General features: G+C 41.4%; 1 protein-coding gene across 10 annotated transcripts in view; it reads right to left on the reverse strand.

Annotated features, from left to right (window-relative positions):
* The window catches only part of FGGY (FGGY carbohydrate kinase domain containing), a 421,541-nt gene that overhangs the window by 125,005 nt on the left and 275,175 nt on the right, over positions 1-21,361 (reverse strand). For all 10 annotated transcript variants that reach the window (XM_082669259.1, XM_082669261.1, XM_082669262.1 and 7 more), the window contains one exon: positions 10,046-10,153. In XM_082669259.1, the coding sequence (XP_082525385.1) occupies positions 10,046-10,153 (108 nt within the window). The remainder of the gene's footprint in view (positions 1-10,045; positions 10,154-21,361) is intronic.

Here is a 21,361-nt window from a genome sequence, read left to right on the forward strand (position 1 = left end):
ACATGGGCTCAGTAGTTGTGGTTCGTGGGCTCAGCAGTTATGGTTCGTGGGCTCAGTAGTTGTGGCTTGTGGGCTCTAGAGCACAGGCTCAGTAGTTGTGGTGCACGGGCTTAGTTGCTCTGGGACACGTGGGGTCTTCCTGGACCAGGGCTCAAACCCGTGTCCCCTGCATTGGCAGGCGGGTTCTTAATCGCTGCGCCACCAAGACTATCTATTAGTCTTGAGGCTGCCTTTTTCCTTCTTTACAGGTAAAACAATCATTAGGCTCAGAGCAATGTTCATCACTTGTGACAACTGCTTTTTTTCCATTTGTATTTACCTGTAATGTCACTTCTTCATCTAAGCTATTTCAACTCTTTGCTTACCTAATCTTCTTATCTCAAAGCAAAAACATTTTGCCTGATTTTTCCCAGCTTTGAAATTCTCATGAAAATCTAATGAAAGAAGCAAGCCCAATCTAGACAATTTTTTTTATACTGCTGGAAAGGACTGCGAGTTTCAATACTGAACAGTTCCTAGGAACAACAAACATTCTGGAGAGGAAAATATAAACTATGTGTTCATTTTTTTTTTTTTTACAACTTTTCATATAAGCTTTACATAGGACAATTTCTCTTACAAGTTGATCAATTCTGATTTAATGCAGGGTTAGTTTAGTCAATTTCATTCACCATCAAAATTGGTAGCTTTGTTCATTTTTACAGTTTGTTAGTTCACTGATTCATTAAACTAATGTGATACATCTCTACTCTGTGCTAGGCATCATTCTAATAATTCAGGATACAAAGACAAATAGAAGTTGTCGCTTTCACAAAGCTCTGACTTATGAAGGGAAACTGGGTATCCCAATATTCACATATAGTCCAGCCTGATAAGGTTTTATAGATTTAATGAATGTTAATTGAACACCTACTCTGTTCTGGTCATAGTAAGCACAGGGGATTCAGTAGCAATTAAGGCAGGTGTACTTTCTGTCCACTCGGAGATGATATTCTATTGACATATAGAGTCAACAAATACATATAATAATTAAAGATAGTGATTCGTTCTTTGAAGGAAATAGATAAGTTACTGTAATATGAACACTGATTTTAGATAGAGGGTTCAGGAAAGACCTGAGGGTGAAATTTAAGATAAGACATGAAGAAAAAAAAAAAGAAACAACAATTTCCAAGTAAAGAGAATGACAAATGCAAAGATTCTATAGTAGCAAAGAGCTTCATATGTCCTAGGAATTGACAGGAGTCCAGTGAGACTAGACTGGAGTAAGTAAGTAGGAAAGTTGTACAAAATGAGGATAGAGAGGTAGAAAGTGGAGAAAATCAAGCAGGCCATGGCAAAGGCTTTAGATTTTATTCTAAGTACTATGAGAGGATACAGAAAGATTTTTTTAAATTGAAGTACAGTTGATTTACAGTATTTCATCAGTTTCAGGTTTACAGCATAGTGATTCAGTTATTTTTTTTCTGATTATATTCCATTATAGGTTATTACAAGGATTGAATATAGTTCCTGTGTTATACAGTAAATCCTTGTTGCTTATCTATTTTAGGTTATAGTAGTTTGTATCTGTTAATGCCATACTCCTAATTTGTCCCTCCCTCCATAACTTTGGTAGCCATAACTTTGTTTTCTATGTCTGTGAGTCTGTTTATATTTTGTATATGTATTAATTTGTATTATTTTTTAGATTCTACATATAAGTGATATAGTATTTGTTTTTCTCTGTCTGATTTACTTTGAGAAGTATAATATTTTCTGGGTCCATCCATGTTGCTGCAAATGGCAATATTTCGTTCTTTTTTATGGCTGAGTAATATTCCATTGTATGTGTGTGTGTGTGTGTGTATATATATATATATATATATACATACCACATTTTCTTAAGCCAATCACCTGTTGATGGGCACTTGGGTGGTTTCCAAGTCTTGGCTATTGTAAATAGTGCTGCTATGAACATTGGGGTGCATGTATCTTTTTGAATTAGAGTTTTCTTTTCTCTGGATATATACCCAGGAGTGGGATTGCTAGATCATATGGTAGCTCTATTTTTAGCTTTTTAAGGAACCTCCATACTATTTTCCATAACGGCTGCACCAATTTAAATACATTCCCACCAACAGTGTATGAGGGTTCCCTTTTCTCCACACCCTCTACAGCATTTATTATTTGTAGACTTTTTGATGATAGCTATCCTGACTGCAGTGAAATTGGAACACTCCCTCACACCATATACAAAAATAAACTCAAAATGGTTTAAAGACCTAAATATAAAACGTGACACCATAAAAATCCTAGAAGAGGAATAGGCATTCTTTGACATAAATCGTAGCAATACATTTTCTTAGATCAGTCTCTCAAGGCAAAAGAAATAAAAGCAAAAATAAACAAATGGGACCTAATCAAACTTAAAAGCCTTTGCACAGCAAAGGAAACCATCAACAAAATGAAAAGACAACCTACAGAATGGGAGAAAATATTTGCGAACATTGTGACCAATAAGGGATTAGTCTCCAAAATATGCAAACAGTTCATACAATTCAATATCAAAAAAACAAACAACCCAGTCCAAAAATGGGCAGAAGACCTAAATAGACATTTTTCTAAAGAAGACATACAGATTGCCAACAGAAGGGTTTTAATCAGGGAAGAAACATAATCTTATTTGATTTAAAAGAAATCATTCAGGAGTTCCACTTTTTTTTTTTTTTTGGAGACTTCTGATTAAATGTTTATTCATTTTAATTTTGCCTTTTTAAAAATTCTGAAGCCAGTATATTGTTTTTATCACATCTGAAATATTTTTCTTTTTTAAAAAAGTTTTATTTTATTATTTTTATACAGCACGTTCTTATTAGTTATTTATTTTATACATATTAGTGTATACATGTCAATCCCAATCTCCCAATGCATCCCACCACCACCACCCCTCTGCCCAGTTCCACTTCTTAAAATGGCTAAATAGTTCTTATCATATGAATTCTTTCCCAGATAACAATTATAAATGCTGATCAAAATATATCAAACAATTCTCTGAAGATACTGGGAAGTGACCAAAGCCAGGTAGAAACTGAGAAGGAACAGACACATTGAAGGAAAAAACTTTTTTTTTTTTTTTTTTTTTTTGCGGTATGCAGGTCTTTCACTGTTGTGGCCTCTCCTGCTGTGGAGCACAGGCTCCGGACATGCAGGCTCAGCGGCCACGGCTCATGGGCCCAGCCACTCTGTGGTATGTGGTATCCTCCCGGACCAGGGCACAAACCCATGTCCCCTGCACTGGCAGGCGGACTCTCAACTACTGCGCCACCAGGGAAGCCCCGGAAAAAAGAGTTTTATATGTGTTTCTTGATTTTACAGATTTTTGCCTGAGGGCAGGCCCTAATCAGTGTCACGCAGGACAGCTAATACTCAGATAGATAGAAGTATGCAGTCTTCATAGCTAAGAAATTAGAGGTCAGAGTTCAAGGCCACCATAGCAACTAGAAAATAAAAGGTAGGGAGATCTCAGAAAGGAGAGAGACATAGAAAGGGAGCTCAACACTGTGCATAAAGGTTACCTTAATCTCTGGATGATCTCTGAATTACATAATAAGTAGCCCAACTAAGGCTTAAAGAACTCAACAAAGGAGAGACAAAACTTGGAGTTTGAGTTGTCATTAAATTACCTGCTTAAGAAAATACTCTTCAGAGAAATAAGAATAATCCACTGTCTCTACAATACATCAATTACAATGTTCAAGGTATGAGTCAAAATTACTAGACGTACGAAGAAACAGGAAAATGTAATTCTTACTTAAGAGAATGGCCATTTAATGGACAATAACCCTGAAATAACACAGATGTTAAAATTAGAAGACAAGAATTTTAAAGCTAGTAATTTAACAATGCTTAAGGATGTAAAGGATAACACTCTCATAACTAACAAACAGATAGGAAATGGCAATGAAATGGAAATAATTAAAAAGTAGAAATTCTCGTATTGATAAATATAATATCTGAAATGTATGGGTCCATGAGCTGGTTGGAGATTGCAGACAGAAGAGTCAGTGAACTTGAAAAAAGACCAATAGAGAGTGTCTAATTGAGAGAGAGAAGGAGAGAGACAGAGAGAGAAAGAGAGAGGAATACTGGGGGGAATAAAAAAACCCCAGAAGCCCTCAGGGGCTATGGGACAATAGCCAAAGGTCTTAAAAATGTGTAATTGGAGTCACAGTAGGAGGAGTAAGAGCAAATAGGGCAGAAAAGACATTTAAATATATACATGCTAAAGATTCCCCAAACTTGGTGAAAGACAGGAATTTACAAATTCAAGAAGTACAGCAAACCTGGGGGAGGAAGGATAAATTTCCAAAACACAATATCTGGGCACACCATAATAAAAACTAAGATTAAGGGAAAATCTTAAAAGTAGCCAGAGGAAAAAAATACACTGTACATAGGGGAAGAACAAAATAAATGATGTTTGACTTCTCATAAGAAACAATGGTGCCAGAATACAATACATTGACATCTTTAAGTGTTGAAGGAAAAAAGAAGAAAACTAAGAAGGTGGGGCTTCCCTGGTGGCACAGTGGTTGAGAGTCCGCCTACCGATGCAGGGGACATGGGTTCGTGCCCCGGTCCGGGAAGATCCCACATGCCGTGGAGCGGCTGGGCCCGTGAGCCATGGCCGCTGAGCCTGTGCGTCCGGAGCCTGTGCTCCACAACGGGAGAGGCCACGACAGTGAGAGGCCCGCGTGGCGCAAAAAAAAAAAAAAAAAAACAAAAAACTAAGAAGGTGTGTTTTTGTTTGTTTGTCTGTTTGCCAGTAGACCTGCAACAACTAAAGAAATGCTAAAGGAAGTTCTTCACGCTGAAGGGAAATATCAGGTGGAAGCTTAAATTTTCATAAACAAATAAAAAACAATGGAAATGGTAAATATGTAGGTAAACACAAAAGATTATGCTTTGTTTCTCAGAACTTGTTTGAAATATGTATGACTGTTATGGACTGAATTGTATCCTTTCAAAATTCAGATGTTGAAGCCCAACCCCCAATACAACTGCATTTGGAGATGGAGACCTTATGGAGGTAATTAAGGTTAAATAAGATCATAAGGGTGGGGCCCTGATCTGATAGAATTGGTGTCCTTATAGGAAGAGTAAGGTAATTAGGAAGATGTGCAGGAATCCAGGTGGGTGTACAAAAAATACAGTGAAAGCCTGGGCAGGAGGAGAGAACAGGGAGGCATCTGTTTATGCAGAGCTGGTCTTTGTATCCATGAAGTCATTCCAATTAGCTAATGTGACATGCTGGGGACACACCTAAGTCTATATACCTAGATCCTGTCAAGGCTGATACACATAAGTTTCTCTCTCATGGCCTTACAAAGCCTGCCAACTATATGTGCTTTAATACACTTGATAAGAAAGTCACACTAACTGATACAATAATTGCTTCTCAAGGAAGTCTACAAGAGAACTGTAAGAAAAATTCAGAAAGGCAGCCCTATAAAAGTCAGGTTCAATTCTGGAAAGATCTGGGGCTTCCAGTAGCTGACTTGGGTTTGAATCAAGGCTCTTCCCATTTACAACTGTTAAGACCTTGATCAAGTTACCTCACTGTTCTGAGCCTTAGTCACTAGTAAAACTGACCACATAGACATGCTGTGAAGATAAGATGAAATCCTGAATCTTCATGAGGGCCTCAATGTGCTGAGCATAGAACAGATTCTCCCAGTCGGGGTAGTGCAATCTACTTTTATGTGCTATAATAAATTATAATTGCCAGTTCCATATCCAGCTTTCCCACTAGATGATAAGCCACTGGAGGACAGGAATCATGTGTGACCATATTCTTGCCTGGCCCAGAGTAATCCCTCAGGAAATCTCTGTAACATGCTGGAAAGAGTGACTGAATGAAGGGATGGCATCACTACCTCTAACCTGGACAGCACTGAGTACTTGGCAAGCTCTTCATATGGAAGAGCTGGCTGACCCCCCTGAGGCTAGCCCCAGGCTGAGGGGCTTTGGTGACAAGGAAGGAGGCAGATAGGCACTTGCAATGCGCCGATTCTAAAACTCCAAGAGCTAGAACCCTGCAAACATTATGACCCTGTGGCCCAAATTTATAAATTTAAATTCTGGCTTCAAAAAATCCAAAGGTAACTCCCCACCAAGCCCAGTTGTCCCAGAAAGCCAATTTCACCATAGGGGCAGCTTAGGAAACTGTCTTAGGCTCTCTTACCCGATGCCTCCCCCAAGAAAAATGACTTCAAGTAAGACAGAGAAGAGTGCTTGGACAGAGGGATGGCTGAGGTCCAGTTGGAAATAAGCTTCAGCATCTGGACACAGTGACTGTACCAGTTGGTGCTCTGTGGAAAAAGCCTGGGCAAAAAGTGATGGTTTTTGCAAAACTTTCTGGAGAGTGTATCAACAAGCACGAGACAATCTTTGATGGGTGTTTGGTGAACTGAAGTAAATCATCCATGGGAATGGGGTATGTGCCCTTCTAAGAGGAAATAAATAGCAGCAGCACAAGCTTGAAATGAGTGAAAAACAAGCCCAAATCTCAGACAGATGAAATTGCAAAGGCTCCAGAGCCAGAAAAGATCCTATCCTATTTTTTTCTTCATCCTGAAGTTAACCAGATGGAGATTTTTTTTTAAAGTACCAATCTATTCATATACTTGGAATGAAGGATTTTGCTTTGTGATGGAAGATCTGTATTTAATTGTAAAAATGAAACAAAATATCTTTTTTCCAAATCTAGAGTTTAGATAAATTTTGTTTCTTTTTTCTTTTTTCCCTCTCTTCTTTCCCCTTCTTTACTTCCCTCTTCTTCTATCTCTTCCCTTCTGCTTTAGGTGATATATTTACAACTGCATGTTTATAATATATTCTGGACAATGTAATAACGGAGCAGCCACTTTCAGACATAGCTTATGAGAGAATATGTACATATGAAACACGGAATAAAAGCAATGTAACTTCCTCTTATGGTGTTCTGTATGATGACAATAGGCTGTAAAACCCGTGATAAACCAGAAAAAGTAAATGGAAAGGAAAGGTGGGTACCAACGGAAACAGGTAAAAAGGCCATTGACAGTGCATCAGGAATCTCTCCAGGCTGTGCTTGCTACCCTGAGTTTCAGTTCTTCATGTGTAAAATATGGATAATAACTGTACCTAACTTATAGGGGTATCAGAGGATTAAATAAAATAGGACATGAAAAGCTCTTGGAATTGAGACTGGGACATAAGTCTTCAAAATAAATATTAGGCATTGTGATTATTATGAGTATCATTCAAGGATTAACACGATTTTATATATATATATATATACATATATATATATATATACACACATATATATATATATATATATAAATCTTTCCCACGGGAAAATGTACTCAATAAGGGACAATTGTTGTTTTTATTATTATTACCATCATCATTGTTATTATTTTTATATCTCTTTATTTTATAGGTGGTTTCTGTCTCTTTGCTTGGTCTCTCTGGACTGACGATTTATTGGACAGTCTGTTTTGTTCTTGATTCAGATTTTGCCCCATTATGCTAACTTCTCGACTTCCTTAGATTTTGCTTTTTGTAACCCATGGGTAAGTCAGTCATACCCCATTCCTATGTCTAATGAAACTCTATACATAGAACTGCCCTAAGTGTAACTCTACATACAACTTCATTGGTTGATGATGCAAAATCAACTAGCTAGCTAAAGGCCAGAAAGTCCCATGATTCTTGTCAAAAACCATAGTGGACTATTATGAAGATTTTATTAATGGTCAGAAAAGGGTCATTTTTTAAAATTTAAATTCAGGCTTAGGAAACAGGCATAACGAATTCTTGTCCACCAAGATACGTCATAATGTTTGGGCAAAGATGGCTTATATCCATAGCAACAGAGCCAACTCTGAGTCAAATACTGGTAAAAGCATTTCTAGACTGACACAGACGGTCAATTAGTAAACTAACTCTCTGAAAACCTGTTGATGGACAGCTTCATGGACAATGCACCCTGCACAAAGAGTTAGTTTACTGGATTGTTATCCTTGTTAAAAAAGACTCTGGGTTGTGTCTGTTATGACTTCTGGTTCTCCTGAAGGTAATTATACCATGATGTGGGCTTGAAAAGGGCTATGTTTCAGTAATGGGTTTTCTATGTGTCATAGAAAGGGAGTGGATATTTAAGTGGAAAGTTGTGTAAGTACATAACACTAGTTTAAAGAGGAGACTGTAAAGTTTCAATCCCACTGTACCTTAGGCATAGAGTGATGTCTTTTTCTTGACTTTTCTAGAAAAGTCTAATTGGTTATTAAGACCTATCAGACGTTATTTAATTTATACTCACTGTGCTTCTCTACTAGACGATGAGCTCCTTAAAACCAGGGACTAATGGGGGGACTAATTCAGGTATCTCTACAGCCTGGCACAAGAGTGAAGGCACAAAACATGCTCTTTGAATCCAGCCACCCACCTATGCGTGCATCAACTTTGAGAGAGAACTTGAGGCAGCTAAGAATAAAAGAGAAACACATGAAGAAATGGAAAATTAATGGTTATTTGTATCCATATCCAGCTTGAGATCAGATCACTTTTGATTTGGCTGGACATTTAGAAAAGCTGGTAGGGGAGCAGACCATAAACAGATGATTTCAATACAACATAGTGAATGTGAGGCTGAGTAGCTGAGCCTGGATCTTACTGTCCCTTGCTTTCCACATTTAATCCTTCCAAGGTCTGCTGATCTCTTGACCTCAATTCTCAGTCATTATTGCCACTGTCCATTATTGCCAAAGTCCTCATGGCTTTTTGTCTGTGGACTAACCTATTAAAGCTGGTCTCTCTTCACCCAGCCGTGCACCCTCAGGCCTTCTTCCTGACGGCTGCTAGCCAGTTTTTATAACAGAGATCTGACAACACCCATCACTATTCCAATCTTTCACCTACTCTCTGTGGTCTACTACCTGAAGTTCAACTCCTTAGCATGTTTTACAGGGACTTCTGTTTGGTCCCTGCCCAGCTCTCTAACTTTTATCGTAAGTCATTCTTCTAAGAACAGTTTATGCCACAACTGAAATTCTGCAATTACTCTCAAATACGCCTTGCTATTTTTCACTCCCATGTCTTTGTTCCTATGCAAGTTCTCATACCTAGAAGAATATCCCTACCTTTCTGTGTCTGGTTGGTCCCTATTTATCATTAAGGTGCAGTACAAATGCTTTCTCCCCTGAAAAGAATTCCTTAATCTAGCTTTGTGCGAACTCTGTGCCTTGTACCTCTGGTATAGTACTCATCTCACTTTTATAGATCTTCTGTCTTCCCTATGAGATGACCCCATGAATTCAACACATTTTCTCCAAGCACCTTCTACGAACCAGGCACTGAGCTAAATACAAAGAGAAGTATGATATAACCCATGCCTTTAAAGAGTGCGTAGATTTCTGGAAAAGACAGATTATCGCAGAATGCGCTAAGAACTGGAGTTACATCTTAAAGATCAAGTAAAACTAGCAAGTGATAAAGAACTCTCCGAGTAGGGAAAGAAGCATATACAAAGGCACAGAGGAGCAGAATAACAGGAGCCATGGGGAAGCTGTGAGTAGGGCAATCTGGCCTTCGTGACAAGTACATGGGTGAGACTGGAGGGGGCAGACCACAAAGGGAATGATGTGCCCAGAAAACTATCTGAGCTATGTCCCAAGGGCTACAGGGAACCACTGAAGGATTCTGGCTGGAGATTAACATAGTCCTTTTTACCAAGTAGAATATTACTTCTGTTGCCGTGAGAAAAATGGGTTGTTCTGTGAAAGAAAGATAGGTGAGAAGATGGGTTAGTCATCAATGCCTGGATCAACATTGATTCCTTTGGCAAACACGGGCCACATATGCTCCATATGTGAGACTTTGTGCTAAGAGAAAGTTAATTCTTCTGATGTAGGAGTCTGCAAGCCTTCCAGATCCTGGGTATACGGGGAATGTGACAAAATGGACTACTCAAGGGTGTAAAAACAGTAAAGACCATATGAAGAAAGTGTCAACTTACCAATTTTCCAGTAACGCTCTGGCCACCTTCATTCAGCCAGAACCCAGGGACCATGGCTGAGAAATAAGGGCCCCAGACTCCTGGTACAAAGATCGGGTTTTTGCTGATCTGGAAAGAAAGGGGCAGAGTATGTGAAAATATTGTCCCTCAAGGCTAGAAGGAGCCTTATCCTCCTCCCATGTGATGTTTCTATGACCAGCTTCTTATTAAATACCTTTGACGGTGGGGAAGTCAGTCCTGACAAAGGACGGGCCTGGCTTCACCTCTGGAAACCTTTCTGATAAACTCATTCAGGCGTCAAGGTAGCAAAAGAGATCATTTTGGAAAGAAACTGATGTGACAGCTCCTGGCCAACTCCCTCTCTGTGGTAGACTGATTGTAATAATGGTCCCCATTTTCTAGCCCTCCCTGCTTCCACCCACTGTGCAATATGACTTCTCAGCACCTCTTGTTGAGAGGTGGGGTTCCCAACCCTTGAGTCTGGGTCAACCTTGTGACTTGGTTTGGCCAACAGAATGAGGCGGAAGTGACACTGTGCACCGGTTTCCCAGGTTTAGGCCTCGACAACTGTGTGCTTCTGCTCTTCCTTCTCTCCCTCTGCCACAAGAACATGCCCCAGCGAGCCTGCTGGATGGATACGCAGCAAGTTGAGTCAGCTCAGTTCTCACACGTGATGTTTCAGATACGTGAGAGGGCCCAAACAGGATCGGCAAATCCCCGCAGTCCTCCAGCAACTGGCGAGCCCGAATCACCAGCATCACCCAGCCAATCGATAGACTTGTGAACAAAAATACATGTCCTTTTGTATACCGCTGGGATTTTATGTTTGTTTCTAACCTAGCATTTTAATGGCACGAAAAAACTGATATATCCCCCTCCTTCTACAAACACTTATTAGACACCTAATAGCATATCATTTCTCTCAACTGGGTGCTGAGGACACAGAGATGAATCAGAAAGAGTTCTTGTCTTAAGAAGCTCCTCATCTCAGGGTAGTTGGATAAGTAAATAGTCAAATAGAAAACAGTGTGGTCCATGGGATGGTAAAGACAAAACATAGGATACTGTGGAGGGGCACAGTGGGTGAGGAATGAAATGGTCCAGAGATGGCTTCTGAGAGAATGGGACATAAGCTTAGACTAGTAAGATTTAGCCAGATGAATTAGAACAGGCACTCCATGTCAAGGGAATAGCTTGAACAAAGACATGCAGGTGAGAGAGATGCTCTCATTATTCAAGATACGGCAACGTCTTTTTTTGGTAGCAGACCATGGAAGCCCATTAGGTGTTAGGAAAGGACATCAAGAGATGGACTGGGACAGGCAGGGATGGACCACGTGTTCACTCATCTGGAATGGCACGAGCTTCTCATCCACCCAGCAGGGATGAATGCTGAAGTGATATTATGGTTGTGGAAGGGTGTATTAAAAGGTAGGGAGGAAAAAGGAGTTAGGCACACTGGGTCTACTCCTGCATGTCTTGAGGCTGGGCAGAGAATCTACTCATTCATTTATTCTACAAATATTTATTCAGCCCTTACTACGCCTGACCCTGGGGATACAGAAGTGAACTGAATCTAACCATAATTTCTGCCCTCATAAAGTTTATAGTGCAGCACTTCTTTAAATGTCTGAGCTCTAACTATTCTGGTTCTCTTTTCACTAAATGAGTGATTCCTCAAATCAGCAAGAATTCCACCCTCCAAAGAGGAAGGGGGTGAGGGAAGGCAGGAGACTATACAATATTATCAACTTTAAACTTTGCCAAATAAAGGTAATTTATAAAAGGGTAAATTTAACACCTAAAGGAAAAAGAATAATCTCAGGGGGAAAAAAAAGGTTTGTTTGTTTGTTTGTTTTCCTGCAAGAAAAGACAGTTTAGCTTTCATTGACATATTCACTCATTTCCTTATGGGTTCAACAGATGTTTCCTGAGCTCCTACTGTGATCCAGGCACTGAAAGCAAATGTAAACAAAAGAGCATAGTCTCCACCTTCACGGAGCTGTTCTCTTCAGAGTGAGGCAGACTAGGGAGACCAATGATTCAGGTTTGGCCAGGATTCTCCTAGTTTTAACACCAGAAATCCTATGTCCTGGAAAATTCTCAGTACTAGGCAAAAGGGACAACTGGTCACCCTAAGATGGCTATCACACAAATGTATACATACAAACTGTGATAAATAAATGAAAGACTATCAAAAGGTATTATAAGAGCTCATAAGTGAGGGACCTAATATAATCTAGGGGTCAGATAAGGCTGTTCTGAAGAAGTGATATTTGAATTAAGATGAAAACATACATAGAAATTATTCAGGTGTGAGTATATGTATATCTGTCTGTATTTGTATATATATGTGTGTGTGTGTTTGTGTTGATATATGATACAGAGAGCGTTCCAGACAGAAGAAGCACACACTAAATGGTCTTCATTTTTGTCTCTCTGTCTTTGCCAGTGGAAATTTTATCACATGCCAACTCTAGAAACTACTGCCCTATACTGCATGCCCCAGCTGCTTTGGGGCAAATAAGACAGCCCATGCCAAGCACTTGGGATCCAGGGTTTGGACAGGTGGATGGATACCCACCAAAGTCAAGCCATCTCTTTTCATGCCCTGCACCCCTTCTCTTCCAGAACTCTTCTAGCACCATCAGACAGATTAGTTTCAGAGAGGTTGCACATTGTCCACAGTCACACAGGTAGTAAATGGCTGAGGTGGGACTTGAACTCAGGTAGATACTGGCCTCAAATCCCAGGATATGCTTTTTAAAAAACAAACAAACAAGCAAAACTTGTATACATAAATTGCTTAGGAGAGCTTTGCATCACCTCCCCCTACCCAAACCGCAAACCCCACGATTTAAAGATGTTCCTGCATCAGCTTTTGCAGAACTCCATTGGCAGACTGGGGCTCTGCTGCTCAGAAATGGCAGGTGAAGGCTCTGCCTGGCTCTGTCCAGAAATTTCTGAGTTGACTCCTGCTTGTGCTCACTCATTTGGAATGGTACACGCTTCTCATCAGATATCATGACTCTGATGGACAGGGACACAGAAATATGTTCCCCAGAGCACCTCCAATCACTCCCAAGCTCTGGGAGAAAACAAGTAATAGTTTGTTTTGACAGAGAGAGAGAGTGAGCACATTCATGTATTTATGTGTGCTTTAATCCTTTGCAATAAACGTAAATACTTAAAAATATTTTTTTGTGAAAGCTCTTTCCATGCTGATGGCTATCCTGGCCTGAAGGCTGCTCTGTGATCCAAAAGGAAGGAGCACAGTTGACTCCACTAATGACAGGTGTCCTTACAGGACACTGACTTTCCAGCAATAATGTGCTGTTGGCAACAACAGCAGCTACGATTGACTGGGTACTTACTAAAGGCCATATTCCAAGCACATGGCAGGAGTTAAATCACTTAATCTTCACAACGACCCTAAAGGGAAGAGTCTACCATTATTCCTATTGTACAGATGTGTAAATTGAAGCAGAGACTTAAATAGCATGCCCTAGGTTATAAAAATACAAAGCAGCCAGGCTCTATAGGTTCTGTATTTGTCTCTGCCAAAGTATGCCCTTGATTTTAGGCTACCATTGATTCTTTGAGTCCTTCATTTACTTTTCAAGGGCAGAAAGCAAGGGTTATTAGAGCCAACATAGACTCACTCAGATTGAACCAACCTCCTAGCCTTGATGACAAGTAGGTTAGGGAATCTTCACGAGCAAAAGGCTTTTGATCAGTTTTCCCCCATACACTTGTGAAGAGCAGAGGAGAAAACAAGGGTTGAGTCAAAGATCTATTTGATTCTATCCTGACTACCATGTTCCAGCCAGGTGACCTTATAAAAGGTAATCTTTCTGAGCCTCAGTTTCCTCAGTTCCAAAATGGGAAGAATGACATAAATGTGGGAGGACTTTTGTGAAAATGAAATAAGCTGTCACATATAAACAGCTTATTATATGTTAAATACCAAGTAAACATTAGTTCTCCTTGAAATGAGGCTTGCATGATGGGATAGTCAGGTGACTGGGATGAATGGCCACAGCCAAAAGTAACTGCAACCATTAAGGAGGTCTCTAGAGTCATTCTTCATTTTATTTAGCCAATGGTCTTAATAATGAAGTAGAAGATGACAATACAGAAGCAAAGTTTATATTTTCAGATGGTATAAACTTGGAAGGACTACTTATCGTGAGCCATGCCCAAAACAAGATTCAAACTTACTTTAAGAACTAGAACATTAAGCAAAATACAGCAAGAAAGTAGTTAACATTTATTTGATCATACAGTTAAAATTGTGCACATAAAAGGTACTGGTAATATTCTCTTCCATAATATCCTTTTTCATGGGTCGTGGTACATGAGTATTCAATTTAGTATTGTTTAAAGTGTATGTAGACCTTTGACACATTCTTTAATTATGTGTGATATGAATAAAGTTATAAAAACCTGCAATAAAACAAAACATTTGGGACTTCCCTGGTGGTCCAGTGATAAAAGAATCTGCCTTCCATGCAGGGGATGCAGGCTCGATCTCTGGTTGGGGAACTAAGATCCCACATGCCACGGGGCAACTAAGCCTGTGCGCCACAGCTACTGAGCTTGCGTACCTCAACTAGAGAGCCCACGTGCCCTGGAGCCCACGCGCCACAACTAGAGAAGAGAAAACCCGCATGCCACAACTAGAGAGAAGTCCACAGGCTGCAAGGAAGAGCCCACGCGTCACAACGAAAGACCCCGCGTGCCGCAATGAAAGATCCTGCATGCCACAAGGAAGCTCCTGCATGTGGCAACTAAGACACGATGCAGCCAAAAATAAATAAATAAATAATTAGAAAACCAAAATAAAAACAAAACATTTGGTTGCACACTATATGCTAGGCACTGAGATCAGCAACAAGGTTATAAAAATAATAAGGCAAAATAACAACAACAATAATAATAGAAGAAGAGAGACGAGGAAGGAGGGAGGAGGAGGGAGGGGGAAGAGGAAGGAGGAGCTGGAGGAGAAGAATTAACAATAAGGCACGGCCCCTCCTCCTCAAGGAGCTCCTAGTCAGGCTGGGCAGACAGAAGTGGAAATAGAAAAATTACAACGAAACATGCCAAGTGCTACAGTGAGGTGGGTGACAAGTGTGGTAGAAGCCCAGACTGCCTGGGAAAGGAGTGAGCACTTCACAGAGGTGACCACATGGGAGCCAGGCCTTGAAGGACGAATAAGTGCTTCTTTAGGTAGAGAGGGAGGGCATCCCAGGCAGCAACGATCAGAGTCATGAGGCTGTGCAAGCATCTTGATTCTCATGAGGGCTTAAAGTTCTGCATTTTACTTTATATAAAAGTTCACACGGTTTGAAGGATGGGTATATTTTTGCATCAACATATCCTACTGCTTGTCAAAGATTCAATTTTTAAAATACGGTGGCTGAAAAAAAGTCTCAGTGAAACCACCCTCAAAGCCAGGCAGTAAGAAGAAGAAATTATAATATAGAAAGAAGAAGAAGAAGAAGGAGAAATAGAAATCAAATAGTAATTGCTAACAGTTACTGTGGGCTTATTATGTGCCAGACTCTTCTAGGCTCTTTATAGACATTATCACATTTAATACGCTTGACGACCCAATGAGACCCAGTGAGGACCCAATGAGGTCCTATTATTATACATACTCCACAAATGAGGACATCTCAGCTGAAGGAGGTCAAATAGCTAGTAAATATGGGAGGAGTAATTACAAGATACAAGCAGGATCCAAGTTATTATCTACCAGCTTATTTTTCTCTCTAAATCTGACTCTCCTTATCTATAAAATAAATGGATTGGACTAGAGATGTTTAAGATCTCACTTGTCTTTGAGACTAAGATTCCGGGAAGTTGAGTCATTCTCCCCTAGCTGGCCAATCAGAACTCTACAGCAAGCTATTTCAACACAGACTCTGCCCTCACATGCCCTGGGGCTCATGGGGTTGCATGGGGTTACCTCTTGGGGCTTCTGTAAGTAACCACTTTGTTCTACTGCCTCTCTGACCTGTGGCCAAGATTACTGAGGGGTTTTCTTGAGTGCCAACTTCACGGGTTATATTCAATGGCTACTATCTATAACATCTTACATTAGCTGAGTAAATATTCAGCACATACTTATTGGATACAGACTGAGTTCAAACTACTATTTTAAATATAAAAAGACGGAAAGATGGGTGTCCAGAGCCACATAAATGACATAATCCCTGTCCTCTCGAAGTTTACAATCCAGTAGGTATTGGAGGGCAGGATGGGCTGGGTAGTAACTCAGGTACCAAGGGACTTCTGAGCGTACATTTGCATTCAGACTTAGAATAACCCTAAGAGTACATGGAGTCGAGCACGCACAGCCCGTTTTACAGGTGAAGACCCAGGGACGGGGACAGTAAGCAAACCACCCAGGATCACAAGGATCAGAAATGCTGGAGTTGGCATTAGAAGTCTCTCTCTATGTGCTCCTGCCTCTTTTTATGTCTGTGCCCAAGCTGGATCCATGAGTGGACGCCACTGGCTGACTTTGATCTAAGGCTATGCTACTGTCAGCTGAGTTTCCCTGCGGTGATAAAACCCAGGCGCCTGCTCACACCTCTTTCTGGGAGTGTCGACTGGGCTAAGGGCAGGGAGCTGCTTCAGAGACGTCCGCTCTGCCTTCCCCCACTCCATCATCCCAAGCTTGGCCTAAGCCTCTGGCAGGGGCAGGAGGCAGGCTCCAGGCGCCAGTGGTCCTGGGAGGGAACAGGAGGATTTGTTTTGAGTGTCTCCAGCCAGGTTGGGAATGTTCGAGGGTAGCCACAGGCATGTGTGGGGCCGGTGGGTATTTCCGTGGTGGCTCATCTCTCCCTCCAAATGGACTGTGCTATCGTCTTACTAGAAAAAAAACCATTTATACACATTCCAGACAACTCCCAGCTCACTACACAGTACAAAGAAGAGCACAGAGAATTCTGTTTATGAATGGGGGCTCTTAGCATTCACCTCTATCTTTGTACTTCTCAGATTGAATTGAAGTGAGCTGTTTGCCTCTCCTACGAAACGGTGAGGAACCACCTCTTACCTTAAAGGCAGTAAATAAACATGGTTTAGTACAATAATATGAGCATAGACCTTGGAGTCAGGAAAACCTGGTTTTCCATTCTGGTTTGGTCGCATCCTAGCCATGAACCTTTGAATCTCTTTGAGTCTCAGCTTCCTTATCTATAAATGGAGATAAAATCTCACCTACTAGAGTTTTGTGCCAGTCTGAAATGGTATAAAGTATACAATGATCCTAGGACATAACATGCTCTCAAGAAACGTGAAACACAGATGGTTTAATTCTATTCCTTTTTGGGAAAGTGGAAAGATGTGAGTCCAAAGACCCGACCGAGGTCAGGTCCAGACCCTACCCCATATCAGCTCTGTCTCTCTGGTGGGCTCTTCTTTCTCTTCCCTCCTGGATTTTTCTTACTTACCACAACTCTCCGGGTCAGCTCACACACTCCCATGTGTATTATGACAATTTTTATGCTGTTGAGTTTCAAATTTTTATCCCAAACTCCGAACTTGCTCCTGAGTTCCATACAAGACATTTGACCTGAACGTCTAATCGACATGTCCAAAACAGACCTTGAAATCCTTCCTCCTGGGGCTCCTCTTGTTCGGGGGGTCCCTGTCTCAGTGAATGGTACCCTATTTACCCATCCAGCAGGATATCATTCTTCCCTTCTTGATCTCACTCATCTGCTCTACTGTAGGTCACATGGACTATCAACTCTATTTTTCAAACACAAGCCTTTGCATTTCTCCCCACTGTCATTACATTAGTCAGTCCCATACCTTTTCTTGCTTGGGTTATTGCAACAGCAGTTAAACTGGCATCCCTGCCCCAAATATTGTCCTTCTCCCTCCACCTCCACAAGCCCCACTCACAGACTCTAACTTCCATACCTGCACCCCAATGATCCTTCTAATACACAAACCTAATTATATCACTTCCCTTACTTACATCCTTTAGATGCTCCCCACGGCATATGAGACCTTTCTGACCTGGCTTTGATCTGTTCGGCCTAATCATACATGTGACCATTTCCCCCGCCCTTTGCCCCATCATTTTTTACTGCAGCAAGCCCACCAAGGCCCAGAAATTCCCCAAGAGAGAAATTGCCCTAGAAATTCCCCCAATTCCCCTTTTCTTTCTCATCTCTGAGTCTTCATCAATTCTCCTCTCTCTGTCTGAAAGGCAGCCCCTCTCGCTTTCCCCTGACTAACTATTACACGTCCTTTTGTAAGACTCTGCTCCATATTACCTGCCCTGGGAAGCCTTCTCTAAACTCTGACTTCTCTGCCATTGCTGGGTTGAGTGTGCCTCCCTGCATCTTCCCTTAGCTTCCATATTGCAGGCTGTCCTAACACATGTTACATGTGTGAATGTATATACCTAGATCTATAAATACATACATAATAGGTATTTGATATGCAATATGTACATAGTATGCTCTGAAAATGAAATCATCACACAAATGTAGAGCATGGCTAAAATTATTATGAACGTAACAATCTCACTGGCATTAAGAACAATAGAATATAACATATGTCCAATCACCTATAAGTGACCCATGGTTAATAAAGCTCAGGCCTGCCAAATTTTCCTCTCCTCTATTTGGAGGTTTTGGAAAGGTCCAGAGTTCTCCAGTAAAGAGTTTGCCTTTCCTAGAAACCAATTCCTTTATTTCAGTTTGAGCAAAACAAGAACACATGAAACCTGTTCACAGATATCCCCTGGGGCTTAGCAGCCTAAGTGGGCAGAGAGGGCACTGAGCAGGTGTATCACCCAACCAAATGGTTCCCAAATTTGGGATGGAGGGAGGCTGCCAGATACTGCCTGCAATGTCCTGAATTATTTGCAAAGGATTTTGGACTCCTTAAGCCTCACTCTTCATCATGCTGAAACCCACATGTGATCACAACAGAAATGTCATTCATATGTTTCTCATCCACTTATACTTAACGCAACTGAAGTTGATGGCAAGAGAGACTAAACAACCAAGGAAACTTTGGGGTCTTCCTAAAGTTCCCCCCTTTAGCTACACTTGGCCTTCCCTATACAAATGCCTGACTGGCTCCAGGGAGCTTGGACTGCCTTCAGCTTTGGAAGCTCTGAGAGCTGTATGACCCCAAAGATGTAAAATCATATCTTGCATCTTTTTCACAGCCCAAACAATCTGTGGTGGGTAAACAAGGACTGGTTTTTCTGTAACGGGGGAGGGGGACGTGGGGTGTCGGGGAGGGAGCTAAAGAGGAGGAGGGGTGCTCTGCACAGTATTTATTCATCAGACGGATTCTTAGCTCTGTTGCTCTGATGTCACATAGCAAACTGGACCCTCAGAATCAGAACCATATTTTCTATTTCTGTCACACCCTCCACGAGTGAGCACAGTACTATTGAGCGGTTCTCAAACATGGCTCAACCAAGGCTCTTTTGATTCTAAATGAGCTGCTAGGAAAAGCAGCTCCCTCTACAGAATTTAGGGTTCCTTTAAAAAGATGCCTGGGCGTCGTTTCTCAGCCGAGGCTGATCAGCAGGTACAGAGGAGGATGACACAGTCTTTTCCCTTGTAACAGGCCCTTGGCACCTATGACACAGCGCTCTGTCAGACATGCTCTGATTTTAACTGCTAAGCTGTGGACACTTCTCTCCCAGCCCTGCTTCTGATCAGTTTCTGCATTTCCCTTATTAAGACTGTTTGCTTTAATACCCGTGTCTGGCCTCAGATATCATCTCATAAATCTCACCAGGGACTTTGATTTTCTGGTTTAACTCTCAACATTCTGTCTTAACCTTCTGTGTGACCTTGGCCCTTGGGGTGTTCATCTGAAAAATGGGGCACATAGGGCCTCTTTTTACACATCTGTAAAGATTACATGTGCCACAGTCTATTATAGGCATTGGTGCAGTGCCTGGTACATTCAGTGACCCAGGGAAATGAAGCCCGTATTAATATCATCACCTCCATACTGGCCAAAGTGTACTTCTTATTTATGGATTGGCATACATGTGGCTGTTTAATTTTAAAAAGTACGATCTGACACCCTCTTGACTAGAATTTTAAAGTAGGGTACAGAGGCTGTACTGGCTCTAGAGAACAGAGAGCAAGAATCAAACTATCACTCAGATGGGTTCAGTTCTATTGACAAGACCTATCACTGGGATTAAATACAAGTGAGGCTTTACCCTGTTAATAGCATACTATATAAAGGCAAAGAGAGCCTTGGCTGATTTATACTGGGGCCTCTTTTGATAAAAGACTTCCTGTGCACATGCATCAGTCGTTGCCTTTTGGAAGTACTCCCTAAAGACCCCACTCCTGCTAATTAGGGAATGCTCAGGGGAATTTGGGCCAAGTCCATACAAGTCTAGACCTGAAGAATCCTTTTTGGTTTTTTTAAATTAATTAATTAATTTGGTTGTGCTGGGCCTTAGTTGCGGCAGGTGGGCTCCTTAGCTGTGGCATGTGAACTCTTAGTTGCAGCATGCACATGGGCTCTAGTTCCCCGACCAGGGATCGAACCCTGGCCCCCTGCATTGGGAGTGCGGAGTCTTAACCACTGTGCCACCAGGGAAGTCCCTAGGCCTGAAGAATCCTCATCTGCAGAACCCTCTCTCCATTTTTGGCCTCACAGAAGATGAGAAGGCCAGTATGGATGGGCGAAGAGAACTAAAAACTATCCATAGTTACATGGATAGCTCCCTCAATGAATGACTGCAGAAGTATTATAAACTGAGAAGTATTTATGCAGTACGTAGGTAAAGGGGTTTACCCCATACATTTTCTCTGTAACAAAGGAGACTGATGAGAACATTAAAATACCGTGATGGTTGGATGGAGAAGGCCTGGAGAAGGGAGATAGAAGAGAAGTTGTGAAACCCAACCTGCTCTGGCTACCTACTGTGTTACCAGGGACAGCACACAGGTGGCACATGCAACAGCATGTCCACGGCAGATAAGTGATCGTGGCCCTCCGTCCTGCCATTTCTGGACGAGGCATCCAGGGTGCTGGAGAGCCACTGCCGTCAAGTCAAATGAAGTGACATGCCCTGAAACCTCTCTGTCACCCCATGGCGGGCACTTTCACATACATTCCCCCACCTAAGATGGCTGGGCAAGCCTGTGCCACACTTGATTTTGATGAGAAAGGGAGCTGAACTTCAGAGATATTAACTCAAGTTCCCAGCTTCCAAACAAGGCAGAATCAGGATTTAAACTCAAATCAGACCAAAGAGTCCGTATCTTTTCTGAGACACTTTTTTTTTTTTTTTTTTTTGAG

The sequence above is a fragment of the Grampus griseus genome (assembly GCF_964374135.1).
Source record: "Grampus griseus genome assembly, chromosome: 1".
Classification (NCBI taxonomy): Eukaryota; Metazoa; Chordata; class Mammalia; order Artiodactyla; family Delphinidae; genus Grampus; species Grampus griseus.